Source organism: Notolepis coatsorum (genome assembly GCF_963971535.1).
Source record: "Notolepis coatsorum genome assembly, chromosome: 1".
In the NCBI taxonomy this organism is placed as follows: domain Eukaryota; kingdom Metazoa; phylum Chordata; class Actinopteri; order Aulopiformes; family Paralepididae; genus Notolepis; species Notolepis coatsorum.
Window position 1 is genome coordinate 151,460,290 of NC_140165.1, and position 18,937 is coordinate 151,479,226.

Genomic DNA, 18,937 nt, shown 5'->3' on the forward strand with positions numbered 1-18,937 from the left:
AAGGCTTGAAAGCACTACTCGCAAGCCCGCCCCCAGATAATATTTACCAATCGCAACGGCCAATTAAAGGGGCAATTCGCGACGATATCATCGCACTGTACAGCCCTGATCATTGGAGTAGGATATATCTGCAGTGCTGCAGCCCCATACTCAGTATAGATTTGTATTAGTATCATTAATCAATCACCTGTTGTTGAATAAATACCATTACTTTCTAGTTATTACAAAAAAAACAGTATATATAAAACAGTAGCTGTATAAAAAAAAAAAGTATAATTTATATATTTTTAAAGATTTAATTTTTTTTAATGTATGCACTGGTATTATTTAATCACCATCTGGTCCATCCTATGTCCATCTGGTCCACGACATAACCCACCACAACATATGGATCGGGGGTCCGAAAAAGATTCAATGCGATCGAGTGAAGCCCTAGTGCGCCCTAAGCGGTTTAAGCGTAGCACCCGGTCTAGAACAGGGTCTACTGCACTCTAAATACTGCCTACTAGCAGGATCTGGCCGGTACTGCACCTTCGGAGTCCCAGTATGCCTTTTAACGGCAACATACAGGTCCCTGACATTGAATAGGATATTTAAATCGGAAAAAAAGGGAAAACTATATATACGTTTTTGGCCGTTAACCGTTGGTGCCCAATAACATATAGGGTTGGCCGCGAAAGTGTTAACTAGGGTTGGGCTTTTGTCTCCCGAATTGGCATATGACAATGTACACAGTGAAACATCGCAATGGGTGATTATGGCTGTGAATGGACTCAAAACATTGCAAAATGTTTTGAGTCCATTCACAGCCATAATCACTTCCTCACCCGGTCTTTCCTTACTTTTCCTCCCTATAACATAAAAGGCACTCCTGGGAAATTCCTTATCTCTGTGCCTAAAAGGTAAAAATAAATATATGTACGTGAACACAAAAACCGGGTCTTTTCTGTGGACACACACCACTCCAAAAAATATTTAAAATATTTTTGGGGGTCTAAACAGGTCCTTTGACGGCAGACACGGTGGCATTTTCAGCTCAGACACCTGGAACCTGCTCAAACAGCCAAACCAGGTGGGACCACGCCTCATTCTGGGTACATTTTCTCCACGTTCCTTACTTTTTTTTGCCATGTCGTGAAGACTCGTCCAGTGATGGTGACCAAATATAACCGAGAGGGCATACATACCCTCATCTAACACCTTGTTGCCCAATGCCCATATGCACATGTTTAGATGGCGGCGCGAGCAGACGCAGCGGCTACCCTCTGCTCTGTCCCTATGTTATTTATGTTTACATTTACATTTAGTCATTTAGCTGAAGCTTTTATCCAAAGCGACTTACAAGTTCTGTACGACAAGTCATCAGGAAGGGCACAACTCTATCAGCTGAGTAACAATGTTCATCAAAGTGTTGAGTGCTACAGTGTAGGTTAGTTTATTAGGACAAGTGCATGATAGTAAGGTTAGTTAGGGTTAGATTTTTTTATTTCAGATAATGGTTGAAGACGGGGTTAGAAATAAAAAAAGAAATCAAGGGCTTTTTTTGCCCCCCTTAATTGATTTTCGGGGGCTTTTTTTTGTATTTCGGGGGCACTGAATTTGTATGATAAACGGTAGGGGTGGGACGGTTCACAAAATGGACGGTTTGGTTTGTATCACGATTTTGGGGTCACGGTTTTCAGTTCGATATACGTTAATTTTTATTAAAAAAGAATTTAACACTCAAATCTAAACATGCTTCTCATTTATTAAAAATAAAATAAAAGGTTTACAGTGTTTACAGCCTTAAATAATGTTTGGCACACAAAGACCGAACTGACTGAAAAATATAGGCTACATTTGTCAAAGTATTAACTTAGTGCAAACAAACAATATGCTCAGCCAGCACTAGACTTTCCTTTCTTTAATATAAACACACAAAAACAATGTCAACCATGTTTAAATTCCCTTCTGCTTGAAATTATAATGTTTCTGTCTACATTTATTTAGACTAACATTATTTAAATATTGAGTGCAACTGTGGTGGATTACGTAATTCGGTGAGTTGGAACTATGTATGGGTTGGCGCCGGGTCCCCACGGACATTTTAGCGTCACGGACCACCAGCTCAGGCAATGTTATCAGCTCCGGTAACGTTAGGAGGAGTTCATAACATCAACATGCAGTGGAAAAGCGGCAATAGTCCCGGTTGGAGTTAGTAAAACACAGTTGTATGTTAGCCTTCTTGGATGTTGAATAAACGCCTATCATTGTCTTTAAACACCCCGCCTCTCAGACTCCCATTTCCTCCTCTGCTACAGTAGCTAGTAGCTACGGTGACATTTCATTGACTGTACAGTATTAGCTTGCGGGCTGCGTCGGGCTACCATAGTTAAAACGTGCGTTGTGTTTACAAACTGCTAACGCTATGGCAAGATGTGTGTAGGCCTATGTAATGTTAATGGCTATGTTTTTAAAGTCGTAATGAAGATTGATTTATATTGTGCGTGCCATTTTTACACAAACTGACTAGCACCTGGCTGCAGTGCTGCTGCTGCTGCTGCCTGCAGCCAGTGCAGAACACCGGCTCCGCCAAATGAATTTTTTTATTTGCGCGTCATCTGAACCGTACGATACACAGACGCTCCATTACCGGATAAATATATATATATAATTAGTAAACTGTCGGGGGCATTAAGTGCCCCCCTTAACTGATTTTCGAGGGCATTTTGTCCATTTTCAAGGGCATTATGCCCCAAGCCCCTGTTAATTTCGAACCCTGGTTGAAGAAGTGCGTCTTTAGTCGACGGCGAAAGATTGGACGGGTTTTGGCTGTCCTATCTGGGGTGGGTAGTTCATTCCACCATTGTGGGGCAATGACTGAATGTTTATAGTGTCCTATATGTTACTTTATGTTTATATTAGATTTTTTTTTTATATACACCGTGGGAAGGGGGAAACGCAATTTCATTTCTCTGTATGTCTTGACATTATGAGAAGCGACAATAAAGCTGACTTTGATGTCCAGAGTTAATTATATTGATTTGTTATATTGTTTACACTGCTTTTTTATTCCATTTTATTTGTACTTCTCCACTGTACTATAATTATGTCACCTGTACCATGTCTTATACTACCTGTACCTCGAGTTTGCCCAGAGGCCTGATTTAACCCACAGTGCACTGTGTTTCACATGGACGATAATTACTGTTGCACAACGCGCTTCCGCTGTGGAACGTGAAAATATTGCAGGTGTCGATTGCAAAATGGAAGAAAATTGAGAAAATAGGGATGAGCAAAGAGAGACAGGCCCTAGAAAATTGAAATTGTCAAAAGTTTTGGATCATTTCAAGCCGATAGAAAAGGAAAACTCTGTACAGTGTGTCTATTGTCAAATTTAACTAGGCTACCACAATAGCACTTCGTCAATGCGTCAGCATCTCAGCAGAAAGCATCAAGTGTATGCAACCAGTCCACAGAGCAGAGCAAACACAAGGTAATGTGTTTTTCTTTTCTGAAATTCAAAAGAGCACTGAAATCTCATCTCCTAGATCACCAATACTTCCCATATGGACTTCCTTTACAAACTGTGGTCTGATGGCTTGTTGTATTTTGTTATTGCATTTTCGTTTTATTATATATTCTTCCTGTCATTAATTGTTTTCTCTACCAGAAATCGTATGGCATGGGTGCCTGCTTCGGTGTCTATGTAGGCCTGCTTGTGTGCGTTTGTTTGTTTGGGGGGGGGGGGGGGGGGATTTTATATTTTATCTTGATATAATGTAATTTTGCTTCCTGGTGAATGCCACATGCAAGCCCCTAGAGGATTTTTAGGCAATTCTCCTACACATCCCTTGTGGATTATATTGTATTATATATGTAATTGTTTTTATATGTGTAAATAAACAAACAAACAAACAAAATGTTGTCATCATTAGCATTTAACATTATGATATGATTGCTAGTTGAAATTATGGCTAGTAAAGAATGTACTTAACGTTAATTATGACTACATGTAATGGCTGGTTAAGAACGTAAATCAATATGGTGGCTAGTTATTATGTTAAGATATCTAAGTTACTCAAGAAAATAACCATAGAAAATTAAATGCTGCAGTCAAAATTCAAAAAAGGAAGAGACTGGTCTTATTTTCTCTTTTGTATATTTACTATTGCTCTTTAAAGCAAATATTATTTCGTATCCGATTACTTGATTAATCGATGGAATAACGGGTAAAATACTAAAATAATCTATAGCTGCAGCCAGGGGCGTAGCTGGGGGGGGTAGCTTAGGATGATTCCAAGGGCCCAGCACTGGGGGGGGCCCAAAAAAAAATCAGGTGTATTATTGATGCTCTCATTGATACTATGTTTGTTTCTGAAGTGTGTGTGTGTGTGTGTGTGTGTGTGTGTGTGTGTGTGTGTGTGTGTGTGTGTGTGTGTGTGTGTGAGATATATAGAGAGAGAGGGGGGGCTTTGGTAGACTATTGCATTGGTCCATTCATTGAAGATGAACGCAATGTGACATCCTTTACTAGGCTCACCCACCAACAGTGCAGGTGCTGAACTGCTGATCTGAATGTATAGGTAAAAACCATATTATGCGTTTTCATCAATAAAAAAATTGCCAAAAATAAATCCGCTTACGCACGCTCGCATTCACTGGGGGCCTACAAATATTCTTTCATGGGGCCCAGAATCTGGAGCTACACCCCTGGCTGCAGCCCTATTGTGGACTGGAGAAAAACATCACAATGTTGGCTCAGTGGTCAATGCCCAACCCTAGCATTAACAGAATAGGAAGCAAACATTATATTCATGAAAAAAAGAACACAAATACCTTGGAGAAATTAGTCTAATATTCAGCACAAAGTAATCAATATCTCTCTTATATAAGGCAGGTACATCTGGCTAAACTGGCAGTAGCCTATCCACAATGAAGAGTACACATTTCTCACAGCATGTGATTTCCAACTTGTGTTGGAAACAGAATCTTCACAGAGTAGATTCTGTTTGGAGTAGTCATTCAAGCTTTCAATCGCTTGTCACTAAAAAACAGGAACAATGTCAGCTGGAAGTGAATGTAGTAAGTTCAGGGAAAGGAGCTCCTAAGCCAGTAAAACGTCTGGGTGGGGGGGGACTAGTAGTAGCCTAATTATTATAATATTTAGGCCTACTACTAGGATAGCAATCTAATCATTTTCAAACATTGGTAGGCATGTTTCAATTAACACTTGCAATTGAATCGTACTTTCTTTGATTTGTTTTGGCCCAGTGGCCTACAAAATAATGTGTTGCACATTACCATACGCTGCTGCCCCGCCTAAACGGTTGGGGGCTGAAGGGTATGGTCCGGTTTCTTTCAGGGAGCCCTGGTGAGAAAGAGGTTGGAAGAACCACTTGCTTAGATAGGCATTTTAATATGTCACGTTAATTAACGTTAACCGCAAATCACTAACGGTACTCCTATAATGTGAACCAAGGTGGGTAATGTGACGTTAGGCGTTTCTGCCAAGGTGGTAAATCATGAGGCGAGATAAAGTAACGATAGCTGTCCTTAGTTGAACTCAACACTGGCAACTATCTCGGTATTTTAATAGTTAGCGTTAATAGGTATTGCTGCTAACGTTAATAACTACTTACTCATTGACTAGCTAATCTTTTGGCATTATAACGCCACATGTTGGTGCTTGCTAACTAGGGCAATCGTATGCAAAATGCAGAACTTGATATGCTGTAAGTAATATCAGTGTTAACTTAAATCAGTGCCAGTCCAAGCTGGCCAAACCAACACACCGTTAGCAGCATAGCCACGCGAGCTCGCTAAACAAAAACATAACGTTAGCCAGCCATCAAAACCAGCAGTCGAGTTTAACGCTAACGTTAGCTACTGTTAAGCTAACGTCAGGCTAACTTAAAACACATCAAATAAAACAGCTCACTAATCATTAGATAGCCAAACGTCGGTAACATTAACCATCTCACACACCTGTAACGTCAATACCGACAAAGAATAATTGATGTTATTGTTGTGAACATGCGACGAAATAGCAAACAATCGAACTGCCAAAGCCAATAATAACCGGCTAACCAAGTTAACGTTACCTAGCGTTAGCTAGCCAAATCAATATAGGCTAAGCTAATGTTAACGTTAGCTTAGCTAAAACTGCAAGCTAATGGAGGCCAGCGACAAAACTCAAATATCAATTCGATAACGTACCAAGTATAGACGTGGTCTACTGGTTGTTTTCCGTTTTCTAGATACAGCTAAGCATTAGATTTCTCGAACGAGAGTTGACTGTTTGCAGCGAGCGGTCGTCAGACAGGTCTGCAGTGTCGAACAGCACTAGCTGTCATCTGCTGTCATCACGAGGATACCTGCGCAACTCGCATGCGCAGAGGAAAGATGCTCGCGAAGGCTCATGGTTGTTGTAGACTAGAGTGGGGATCTTTGGCGGGGGTGGGCAATTTGCCGCAAAATACTGTAGTCCCTGGGGGGGGACATGACATCCACAGACATGATCTATAATCCCTTGTAATTGTAACTGAATAGTACCTATAGTGGGGACAATAGGCTTAAAACAGTTACCCCAAATTCTTAAATGTAGGCCCTTAGGCTAAGAGTTCTATTGGCCCTGGCCCCAAGGCACTTTATCTTATAGCAAGACCTGCTATGGTCTTGTAACAGAAGTAGCCTTGGTTTAAACTATAGGATGTATAGTCTGTGACATTCCTAGAGGTCACAGCAAATTCAGAAAGGACTGGTGAATTTAAGAAAGCGAAGGACACTTCCAAGAGCCCCAGTGACTAGCAGTCGCAGACAGAGTGACTACTGTGTTCATCTGAGATTACTTCAAATTCACAGATAGGTGAGACATTGATGCAGGAGCCAGATTTAACGGTTGTGGTTGTGGCCACCAGTTGCCCAGCCCAGCCATCACTGACTGAGTAGGCTACTACAGTGCAACAGACTTGTTATTGCAGAATCTGCTGCAGAACTGGCAACACCAACAACGTCCACAGGGTGGCAGAAGAGCACTAGATGACATCAGTTCACAGTACACCACCAGATGCCAGTCCCCTGGATTCATCGACCTCCAGTGAAGATCAGAGACGCCAAGATCGAGGCTGTCCAAGTCCTCTACCAGGGGACCAAAATGTTTTGTTCCAGAGCCTTCTACCTGTGAGGATTTTTGTTGTTAGATATTAGTCCAGAATTCCTTAATACTATCGGAGCCCTCCTGAAATAAACACTGAAACCTAGTCCACAGTGCACCCAAAGTAGGTTTCAGCATTTATCTCAGGGCTTGTACAGACGGGAGCGTGGCCCATTGATATTGCATTTGTATCAGATGTACTGATAATTCTCAGCATCTTGCACACCAATGCAGTGCTCTGTTTCAGAGGCTGTAGCTCCATTTAAAAATTGGCGCAAAGGTAGTGGTGGTATCATATGAAACTAGAGACCTTGAAGAATCTGTAGATGCCAAGCATATCATACATACCTTTTTTGCCGTTGAATGTTGGTGGGGGGGTTATATCAACTCAAGGGACACCAACAAACTGAACAAGCTTGTGAGGAAGGCTAGCTCTGTGGCAGTCGAGCTGATCAAACTAGAGGTGGTGGCAGAGAGGAGGATGAGAAGGAAGCTGGCTGCTATCCTGGAGAATCCCTCCCGCCCCTTCTATGAGGAGCTAGCTGAGGAGCATGTTCAGCCACAGACTCATACCCCCGACACTCCACTAACCGCCTCGGCCAGTCCTTTGTGCCAGCGGCCATCAGGCTCCACAACTAGGGCCATGGACTGCTGCCAGCAGCTGGCTGTAGAACTTGACTATTAAGAATGTCTGACCCTTGCGGCTGGGTGGTGCAGCGGACAAGGCGCTCGTCACCAACGCAAGAGACACTGGTATTGAATCCAGCTGTCAGCGTTGCTTCCGGCTTCGCCGGCCGTCATACTGGCTCGATTGGCAGAGTCAGCGGGAGGGAAACCGGTGGGTGGGTCTGGGTCGCTGTGGACAGCGACTCCTACAGTTCGGTCGGGGCATCTGCACAGCGAGGGAAGGATCTAAGAGAGGTATAGTGTGACCTTCCACACGTTACACTCTCTCAGTGAGAGTCCGCGCTGCCAGGTGAAAAGAAGTGGTGGGCTGGGTACACATGTGTCGGAGGAAGCATGTGATAGTCTCCGCCCTCCCAGACCGACAGTAGGGGGTAGAGTGCGCAACGACCAGGAAGGGGATTGGGAATTGGCATAACGACTAACATTGGGAGGGGAGAAAAAACGGAAAAAGAAGGAGGAAAAGGATCATTACAAAATTTAAATAAAATGTCTGACCCTTAACCACTAAGTGTGTCTCTTAACCACCAAAACCTGCATGGACTGTAATGAATATTAGGACCAATAGGGTACAGACCCTCATCTGCACCTTTGTTTATACTGTTTAATTTTCTCATATTTTATATTCAGATTTAATTTTATTGTCTATATATTTTTTTTATCTACTTTTTCTCCTCCCTTTTTTCCTGTGATTTTTCTCCCCATCCCAATTTTACCTCTCGTGCCAATTCTCCCTCCCCTGTCCTGATCGTTGCTCACATATGCCCCCCACTGGCCGGTTGTAGGGAGGATAGAAGCCTTGCATCACATGTCTCCTCCGATACATGTGGAGGCAGCCTGTCACATCTTTTCACCTGCAGCACGGACTCTCATTTGGCGAGGAGTAACGTGTAGGAGGCTCACACAGCCCCCGCCATTTTCCTGACTTTGTTGTGCAGGCGCCCCAACCGACCTGTAGGAGTCGCTGTTCACAACGACCGACCAAACTACCACCCTTCGACTTCCCACCCGCTAACTCTGCTTAGTATGACGGCTGGCCCAAGCCGGAGGCAACGCCGACAGCCAGATTCGAACCCGGTGTCTCTTGCGTTGGTGACGAGCGCAATGTCCGCTGCGCCACCCAGCCGCCCTCATTTTTATTGTCTATATTTATGTCTTTTTCTATTACCCTGCCCATACCTGTACCTCCCCTCCCCTCCCTGTGCTGCTATGATGAATTGCTCTAAGGGGATCAATAAAGGAATACCTTAATATCTTATCTTAAAGGGGCTAAATATTGCTCCAAAGTTAAAGCTAAATGTTGGGTGGTGAAGATGGGTCCCTTGAGCTTTCACCTCAAGGTATCTGAATAAGAAGAGTTCAACTCATAACTAAATTGTTCATTGTTGTTTATTTCTATTAGAGGGGTTTTCAATTATGTCTGCTTATGATATGTTAAAAGGTTTATTTTCTATCCGCATATGATATGACGTGGAAAATACAGCCTGTGTAAATAACCTGCATGTTTCTATTTCATTCCCATATATTGATATATTCCTGTTCATTTCCACACATTCCCGTTAATTCCCATGGAAAGTTTCCCTTTGAATATCACCTACATTTTACAACCCTGGGTGTCAATCTTTTTCTTGTGTCTTGATACACATTTGGCCGTGGACCACTGGAGGTCCCCAGAACCCCACATTGAGAACCACTATTTTAGGAGGTCTTAAGATGTAACGACTTGGGATGCCCTCACCATATATCTCATATTGTTAACCCTTTGCGCTGATGACACAGCTGTATTATGTTTGTAATGACACTGACTTCTAGGGAGAGGGAGGGTGTTTTTCTCTCAAGCTGCCCCATCTGGACATTGAGTAGGTTGATTCGGTAGATCTAAAATGAAACATATTGGTATTTTATCCTCATATCCTCAATAGACAGTCCTAATATAACATAGTACATAATATCAGATGCATAACAATCAGTCTACAGTATTGTTTCCATGTTTACACAGTATGTCAACATTCACCTGTCTAAACTTAAGAGAAACTACCAGTATATGATCTGTATTCTTAAGCCCATAGTGATATACTGTAGCCTCTTGCAAACCTATACTGCTGTATGTCGCAGCTCCTCCTGTAGTTCGTATTTGTTGGCTGGCTTTCCAGAGTGAATGAATGAATGAATGAATGAATGAATGAATGAATGAATGAATGAATGAATGAAAACTTTATTTAACAGATTGCAGAATGGGTACAATACAGTACGGCTCAATACACACAATTGTTAAGGGGATGCAGACCAGAGAAAGACGTTTGTCTTGTTTACATCAGGGTCCCCCATTTTCAATTCATAGTGACATTTATGACATACACAACATACATGACATCATGACATTTATGAGTCATATCAGTGCTGGAACTCCTCAACTTCAAAATCACAAAATATTATTATAAAACAACACAGTTCATGAACTGAGCATTTATAACATATTCATTACTCTATGAATCTATGAATTCATTGTGCTTGTGAAATAAGAGGGTCATAACTTAACATCTAGTCAGTATAGCCTACTGTTGTCATGTGGGGACCCATCAGACGGAATGCAGAGTATGACAACCTTTTTATCTGGCCATTAACAGTATACCCACCTGTCTGCCTATAATTACTATTATTGATATATATGGGAAATGGGGTCATTGTATACCCAACGCTTTCAGCAGCACTTTATTCAATTGTGTCTTATGGATGAGTTAGGACAGTGTTGTTTCACAAGCATAATGCATTAATAGATGTGCAACGAATATATCATGAGCATCCAGTCAATATAACGGTTTCCAAACTAAGATCACCAACCTCAATTTCAGTGATGGCTACGCTCAGGTTGAATGTAACAATACCCCTAACATATCTCTCTCTCTGACTGACTAAAATGGAATCAATGATGAGGAATTGATTTTTGTTCTTGGCGGCTCACAACAGCCAGCTGAGCTTGGCAGGACAGTTGCCGTCCCTTGTGTCAATAAAAGGTAAGCCTATTATTTTCAGTCATTTATCAACAACAAATCCTATGAACAAGGAGCAATTTCATGGTGAATTTAGATATCTTTATAGCACGCCCAGTTGTATTTCACAGTGGCCATTCAGATATATATAGGGCTGCAGCGATGAATGATGGCTTACTATTAGTGTATGTGGGGCTTAATGGTGCCTTTGACAGACAGATATTTTAAAATATGGTTTCTCTAATTAACCTAATTTACACAAAATAATAATTCCTACCAATACAAAGAAACAAACAATCCACAAATTAAACAAGAAAAAAAAAAATAATAATAATAATAATAATAATAATAATAATAATAATGAAGAAGAAAAGAAAATATCTCACTATTCAGATTTATATTTGAATTCCATACTGACTAAATATATATTTTCTATAATTATTTTTGAATTGACAAATATTATCGAGAACACAAACATTATTTATTAAATCTAGAATAATTAAATTTGAAGACATGTTTACCTTTCAAACAGTGTTAATTATGTTTAGGGCAAGAAATAAGATACTGCCAGAAAAGTTACAAAATCTTTTTCATTTAGAAAGTGAGTTTAGTAGGAGGAAATTAAATTTTAAACATCAGTTTGCACATACCACACTTAAACAGATGTGTACTTCAGTTATTGGTGTACAATTGTGGAATTCTCTCCATAGCGAGCTTAAAGGATGTTTTATGTGTGATTCTTACAGCCCTCTTCTGTAGTATATATAATGGTTTTATATTATTCCCCCATACTTCAACACAATAGCTAAGATAATGTGAGATGAGTGAACAGTAGTGTTCTCATTGATCTAGGCTAGGGCCATTGCTGTAACATCTCCATGTTGCAACATGTCATTTTGTCAGTAAACTCTATCCTTAATTAAAGACTCTGTTGTCTGCCTCCGTGAATAATATTAAATAAATTATTAATCAACTTGAATCACCTGAAAAGGTAAAATAAAAAGCATTCTTTAGTTCACCCTTTTGTGTATGCTTGACCATATGCAAGAGTTGTAGGCCTTGTTTTTTAGGGGCCACAAACTAAAAAGGTGGAGGACCACTGGCCTAGTTTACAGACCGTGCACAAAATTCATGGAAGGAAAGTCATTATTTCCCCAATAGGTGGTACTCAAACCACACACCTTAAAAAAGAAAATCCACATCAGATTTACTTTGGAAGGTGTAGGCTAGCGGTATATTATTGTATATCCTGGAGCAAGAAACCCATTATACAGACCTATAGAATGTATAAAAATGTGTCTAGCTTGGCTTAGGTTGAAGCTTGAGTTTTCTTATGCTTGAAGAATGCTTACAGTGTAGGCTAGAATGCTGCCACTAAATGTCAACATAAATGTTTTCTCTATATGCTTGAGAAGGCAGTTTAGTTTGTACTGTGAACATTGTGAACACTGGTATCCTATGGCCAAGAACAACTAACAAGTGTTTTCTTAATAGCTAAATCCAAAATGTGCTTGCTAGCCAACTGAGGCTACAGTAACTGTACAGCAAATCAGGTCTGTAGGCTACAGCTGAGTTCGACATATACAGGACTGTGCTAAATATTGATGGAACTCTCCTTGGTCATTTTAATTAAATTAATTGGCACTCCCCTATGTTTTAGAACCACACCTAACATGGACAGAGGAAGGGACGAATGACACTAACAAATATTTCTCTTCTCTCCAAAAACACTGTGTGAATAGACCAATATTGTTCAGTAGCATTGGATAATTGACCATATTAATGAACCTGCTGAGAAGAACTCTGGACTTAAAAGAGAAATGCAAACAGATTGTTCAGTCTTTTAATTCCATTTATTATATATGGGTTATAAACATCACAAAATAGAAAGTCCGTGAGGGGAAGGTCTCGCACAAAGATAAATAATGAAACAAAAGAGCAACCTTAGATTAGTCAGGATTGACAATGAAAGTAAGCCTTAATTCAATCTCCTTTAAGTGCTGTACTACAGATACATTAGGAACATTCGTATTATATGATTTAAGTTTTAGTGCAAACAACGTCTTTGCAGCTCATGGCTTCAAGGAATTACTTTACATTACATTAATAAAATGCAGTTTACAGTAGTCAAGGTTGCTCTATTTTATCATTTTTATTGCATATTGTTTTTGAACATACTCAACAATAAATGATGTGTCTCGAAGTCATCGTTCAAATGAAATAATAGCTCTAATATTCAATATATATACTATAATATACATATTACATTTCCAAGCCTCAAATGGTATCCTATTATTAGCATAATTAGTTTCATTATAAGCAATATCCATAGTAAAATATCTGAATATAAATAACCATGCTTTAAGCAAAATAATTAATTTTCAATGGCAGGTAAAATAAGTCAATCAAGCCTTAAGAAATAACTACATCTATACATTGCTTTGTGTCAAATCCATTTCTTTTTCTACTGAAGGCCACTTTGAAACAAAGCAAATGACACCAGATTGATCAAATCTGATGAAGTGATGGAACAGTTTGCAACTAAAATCCTCAATGAGTGGGTAAAGAAATAGGTGGCGTGGTCGTATTCCTCGTCTATCAAATAATAAGTAATATAGCAATAAGATAAAGAATCACCCACATGACATTTTCAAATGATAACTGTCACACTAAAATGTATAGCCTACTTTTGAAATAATACTAAAGTACTACTAAACAGTAGTGATAACACAGCCACTGTGACAAGGTACAATATAAGGTCATAATATTTGGTGGAGAAAACGATAGAGGTTAGACTTGGCGATGTGTCACTCATTTGTAGATATGATGTTACATGTACTTTATAAATGGTGTGTGCTTCATACAATGGTCTGCAAAAATGGCACAGATCATACATCTTCATACCTGGAACACCTGGATAACTGGGCTTGTGTCTATAGTCTACATGCAGGTTAATAACTCTTAGTGCAACAACAGGATCAAAACAAGGCAAAAACAGCATAGGGAAATGTCTAACTGTGTGTGTGTGAGTGTGTGTTTGTGCATGCATGCACATGTGGGTGTACAGTATGTGTGTGTGTGTGTGTGTGTGTGTGTGTGTGTGTGTGTGTGTGTGTGTGTGTGTGTGTGTGTGTGTGTGTGTGTGTGTGTGTGTGTGTGTGTGTGTGTGTGTGTGTGTGTGTGTGTGTGTGACAGATAGCAAGCAAGAGTGAGAGACATATAGCTAGATAGAGAGAGAGAGTGAGTTATCTGAGATCGTCAATTTGAGCCAAAACTTCAAACTATTTCCACTGCTGAATTTGAACGAATGAGTCAAATCACTGTAATGTATGTACAGTATGTACACATACAGTGTGGCTGACATCATTGGTGTTTTTGCGAACTGTGCGTGTATGTATGTGTGACAGAGAGAGAGAGAGAGAGAGAGAGAGAGAGAGAGAGAGAGAGAGAGAGAGAGAGAGAGAGAGAGAGAGAGAGAGAGAGAGATTGGTCTGGAGATAATCAATTTGAGCCAAAACTTCAAACTATTTCCACAGATGAATTTGTCGAATCACTGTAATGTATTTACAGTATGTACACATAGTGTAGCTGACATCATTGGCATTTTTGCACTACTGGTAGGCTATATAATATCATCTAGGAGATGAGGGGTTCCCACCCAGTCCAGTGTTCTTGGCTCCGAAGCAGCCATGATCATACACATAAACTGTTTCCCTGTCCTCTTATCTATTGGGTAAATGGTAGTAGGAGTGAACCTCTTGTTGCTCTCCACAAACTCACAAAGCTGAGCATAGATTTTGGGATACTCATGACGAAGGAAGACTCCCCTGGTCCTGAGCTCACGCTGGATGTTGACAAAGCACACCTCTCTGGCTTTTCTGCCCTCCTCACCCTCCTTGCCAATGTCAGGTGTGCCCGGGGGTGGAGTGAGGATGAGTGTTTCCATGTCGCTATCCTTCCTGAATACCTTTTTGTCCGGGCTAGAAGAGGCCAAGGACACCTTTGCATATTTTCTAACTGTTGGTGCTGGAACTCTCGGTGAAGGTCTGTTAGGCACTAGTTCGCCAACAGCTATGGATACATTCAAAAGGAAACATTCATTGGGGTCATATTCATCGCCTGCCTGCTGTAGTTCTTTGCAGTATTCGCCAAGGTTGTCTTTGAAGCTATCCAGCTCTCTGAGGGACAAATACGTGGGCGACATGAGGAGGCTCTCAAGTCCGACCTGTAGGAAGTTGTTGGCCGTCCCTGGATTGGCAAAGCCCAAAAAGAGAACACCTCTCCCTCTGGACAGATAGCCAGCTTTAGCGATGCGCGAGAAGGCTTTATGGATCTCTGAGTGCTCCCTGCAGAACTTCAGCGTGTGTCTGCATACACTGCTGATACGGCCATAGAGACAGTTCTCCTTGTGGGTGTCCCAGTCGTCCCGGCGACAGTTCCGGGAGCAGTAAAAGGTGTAGCAGCTATGACAGGATTTGAAGTACAGGCAGGCATTGAAAAGAGTCTCTGTCCGCTTGCAGTTCCTGTTAGCACACACCATAGTGTCATCATCATCTGTGCTGTGGTCTGGAGAGCATTCTTCGGCACTCCTCTGCAAACCATCACAGCCACTGTCGGGGTCTTTGACTGTGTCAGGGCTGGATTCAGCGGATGGGAGCAGTGTGTTCAGTGGTCCAAGATTCTCCAACCCAGAAGGTGTTCTTTCTTTTTCATCATCACTGATCAATTGTTTCAGTTGGTCCAACAGACCTTCACTTGACATCCTGCTAGTTTGAGGTTTGTAATCAATAACCAGGTCAGCCAAGAGCTCATCCAGTTGTTCTAGACTCTGTTGCAGGGAAAAGCTGTTGTGTTTCCAGTCTTTGGTCTTTTCCACTGTGTCAGATGACTGCTCTTGATGCATTACTCTGGGAGTTGGGGCCTTTTCACGGTCCACATCATCCCAGGTGACTGAGTGCACATCGCGGTGTTTATTGTTGCCTGCACGTATGTCATTGTCTGTTATGGTGATCTCAGGGGTCACGAACCATAGTCCACTCTTGGTGTTCCTCCAAGGGTTGCTTGGTCCCCTCTCTAAGGATGTCTCAGAGAGGGATAGGGCTGCGTACCGCCTTGGTGAGCTGGAGAGATTGAGTATAACTGGCTGAGGTGAAGGATCAGAAGGTGTTGCATTCCTTCCCTGGTAAAACAAGTTATCATAGCTGCGTCCACGAGGCACTGACTGCTCTCTATCATGGCGTGGATATAGAATATTGTCCCAAGACTTGGAGTGGTTTCTGACTTCTGCTCCCAGTCTACTTGGCTCCACACCGCTGTTAGCAAACCAGGGAGGAAAAATAGGGTCTTGTCTTACTCTCTGTGGTGTTTGCTGAGAGATATGGTTAGAGTAGCCAGATATACTTGAGCGATACAAATCATCTGGAAAAGCCTGTGACATCCGTGGGCGCTGACGACCCTCGGTGTGATATGACCGCGGTGGAATATATTGCTCTGCAGGGGGGCTGGGGGGCTTTGGGTAAAGCACCCTGGAGCCATTCGAATTATATGGTTGATAGGAACGAGGGTCTTCTCCATAGTAGGGTCTAGACAGTGGTGTTTGAGAAAAATATGAGCCTGCTTCGCTTGTGGAATACGGTCTGCCATAGACGGTCTGCATTGGCTCTCTGTTAGACATATGGTCTGGGTAGTATGACCTGACTGGAAGGGTGTGCACCCAGCGAGTCCTTGGATCATAGTGACTGGCCAGGGTGCTGCCTTGGCTGGTTAGACTGGACTGATCGTCCTGAAAGTATGTTCTAGAGTATGGATGGACAGGATATCTTACAGGGTCCTCCGTGTAGAAGAACTTTGTTGGTATGTTAGGGTTTGAGTAAGTCCTTTGCTCCCTAGTCAGATATGGCATGGTGGGGGATGGCATTCTGTGCATGTCCGGGTGCTGATAGGAGATGGGTGACATGCTGGTCGTGTAGTGGTATCCTTGCCTAAAATCACCACTGTAGCATTCACTCTGGGTGGGTGTTGGTGAGGAGACAATCTGCCGTGGCACATACAGCCCTCGACTGCTGCCAGAGTGGGAGTATCTCTGCCATGGGTGCTCAGTCCTCACGCTAGGGGCCTGTCTGGAGGTATGCTGTAGAACAGCAGCATCTGGTTTGATATCCACCCGACACCTGACATGAGGAGTCGCGGCCTGTTTATCTTGTTTACTCTCCTCAAAACAGTCTGAGACATAGAGAGGAGAATGAGGCTGCAGTTTAATCGGATGGACCTCGTTCAAGAAAGCTCTGCCGGAGGAGTGGGACTCCCGGTGTGTTTCGGTGGCCCTCAGAGGGTCTGACACTGCCTGAGATCCAACCCTCCCCTTCCTGGCGCCCGGGGGAGGGGAAACCTGGATGGGCACAGGGGTGAGGGTGGTCTTGGTTCTGGGAGCACTTTTGGATCTTGTTCTCTTTTTCGAGTCACAGCGCGGTGCCGGCTGGCTGGTTTTATCTTGGCTGGTGTGCTGCTGGAGGTGTCTACCGTTAAACAGATCAGGCGAGGAGAAACGAAGGTATCCCGGCTGATCCAGCCCGTTCCACACAACATCTCTGTTGAATGTCTGATGTTCTGTCCTCTTGTAAGGGTATTCCATTGAGGACGAAAAGGACTGCGGGTCATCCAGTGACTCAATGAAGTCAAAGCTACGGCAGTGTCTTTTGTTGATGATTTCTGGTTTGTCGATCATTTGCGAGTCACATTGTTGGGAGGAGTAGGGGGAAACGGAGTGCCCAGTGATGGGGTTAAGATTGATGTCCCGATATAGAGTGGATACCAGTATATCAGGGGGATGTGTTCGTGTCATCTTAATGAAACTCCCCTAGTGTCGCCATGCAGTGTGATTCAAGATCAACACAACCTGGGGAAAGAAAGATATAGATTTAGTAGTAGTAGTAATCACTTCAGCAGGTTATATACATTCAGATTAGGTGGTTTGGAGCAATGTATCAAAGACCTACAGTAGGCCTGGGAGGTATACCGAATATGAAGGTATACCATCATGAACCCATGCAAAGGTATGGATTTGTACTATATCGTCGTCCATGATATATATACATATTGTAAATATACATGCTGTATTATGTTTAAGTTAATAAAAGAAAAAGAATGTGTGCAGCAGTATTAAAATAGTAAAAGAAAGTAATTTATTTTTTTATGAAATAGCACCATGACCATTACAAGATAAAGATATCAGATCACACTGTAATTTGTACTGGAAATACCATCTAGAAATACTGTCAAATACCGCTATACCATAAAAATTAAGAAAGTATTGTTATGATATCTTGGCCATATCGCCCAGCCCTAACCTACAGTAAATTATTCATACCAATGCAAAGTTAATATTTGTTTAAACTGTTTATGCATTACTACTAGTGCTGTAACGTTACACATTTTAAGATTAGTTTAATATTGATATTGTTTATGTACTGTATATCTATACAACTATATCAGATGTGAGGTGATAAATTCACTAATAAAACATTTAATTGTAAGTCTCAAGTCTTTACACTAAAATCCTGAGTCAAGACTGGCAAGTCTCAAGCAAGTCACAATTCTGAAACTTTGGTTTCGAGTCCTAAACAAGTCCTAATGCGTTCTTTACAAATGTAATGCCATTTGTAACTTGCCAACAGAGTAATAGTTAGTAGTATATTACATTTAGATGATTCTGCACTGACACACAGCTTCCTTCTCTGCCCACGCAACTTGATTGGAGGCTGGTGGATTGGTCCAAAGTGGAACTGTAATCAGGGAAATCGTATTTTTTACATCTTGGGCTTGGGGAGAGTATCACGTCTTTCAGGTCATAAACTCAAATTCCAGTGAAGTCATGACTCGGCATTAGTGTTAAAGTCAAAGTCGAGTTGCAAGTCTGATTTTGTCGAGTCGAGTCTGAAGTCATCAAATTTGTGACTCAAGTAAGTGAAGTCGTGTAACCGGAGTCCACACCTCTGGTAATTTGTATGTAGGGCTGGGTTGCAGCATGAAACTGAGTAGGAGAGCATAAACTTATAACCAACTTAAAACAAACAATCACACACATATGTGATTACATATTGGATTACTTAAAAACATGTTTTTTGTGTGA

At 41.6% G+C, this 18,937-nt stretch overlaps 2 protein-coding genes across 4 annotated transcripts in view; both read right to left on the minus strand.

Annotated features, from left to right (window-relative positions):
- gapvd1 (GTPase activating protein and VPS9 domains 1) overlaps positions 1–6,333 on the minus strand; it is a 136,426-nt gene extending 130,093 nt beyond the window's left edge. For all 3 annotated transcript variants that reach the window (XM_084327273.1, XM_084327272.1, XM_084327271.1), the window contains exons 1-2: positions 6,199–6,333; positions 5,284–5,350 (exon numbers count right to left, since the gene is read on the minus strand). The gene's annotated coding sequence lies outside the window, so the exon portion shown is untranslated. The remainder of the gene's footprint in view (positions 1–5,283; positions 5,351–6,198) is intronic.
- Positions 6,334–14,431: 8,098 nt separating this feature from the next.
- Positions 14,432–17,650, minus strand: unm_hu7912 (un-named hu7912; the record flags this gene model as incomplete). The annotated part of the gene is made up of 1 exon (XM_084327298.1): positions 14,432–17,650. The coding sequence occupies one exon, from the start codon at positions 17,648–17,650 to the stop codon at positions 14,432–14,434; it is 3,219 nt and encodes a 1,072-aa protein (XP_084183424.1).
- Positions 17,651–18,937: the final 1,287 nt, after the last annotated feature.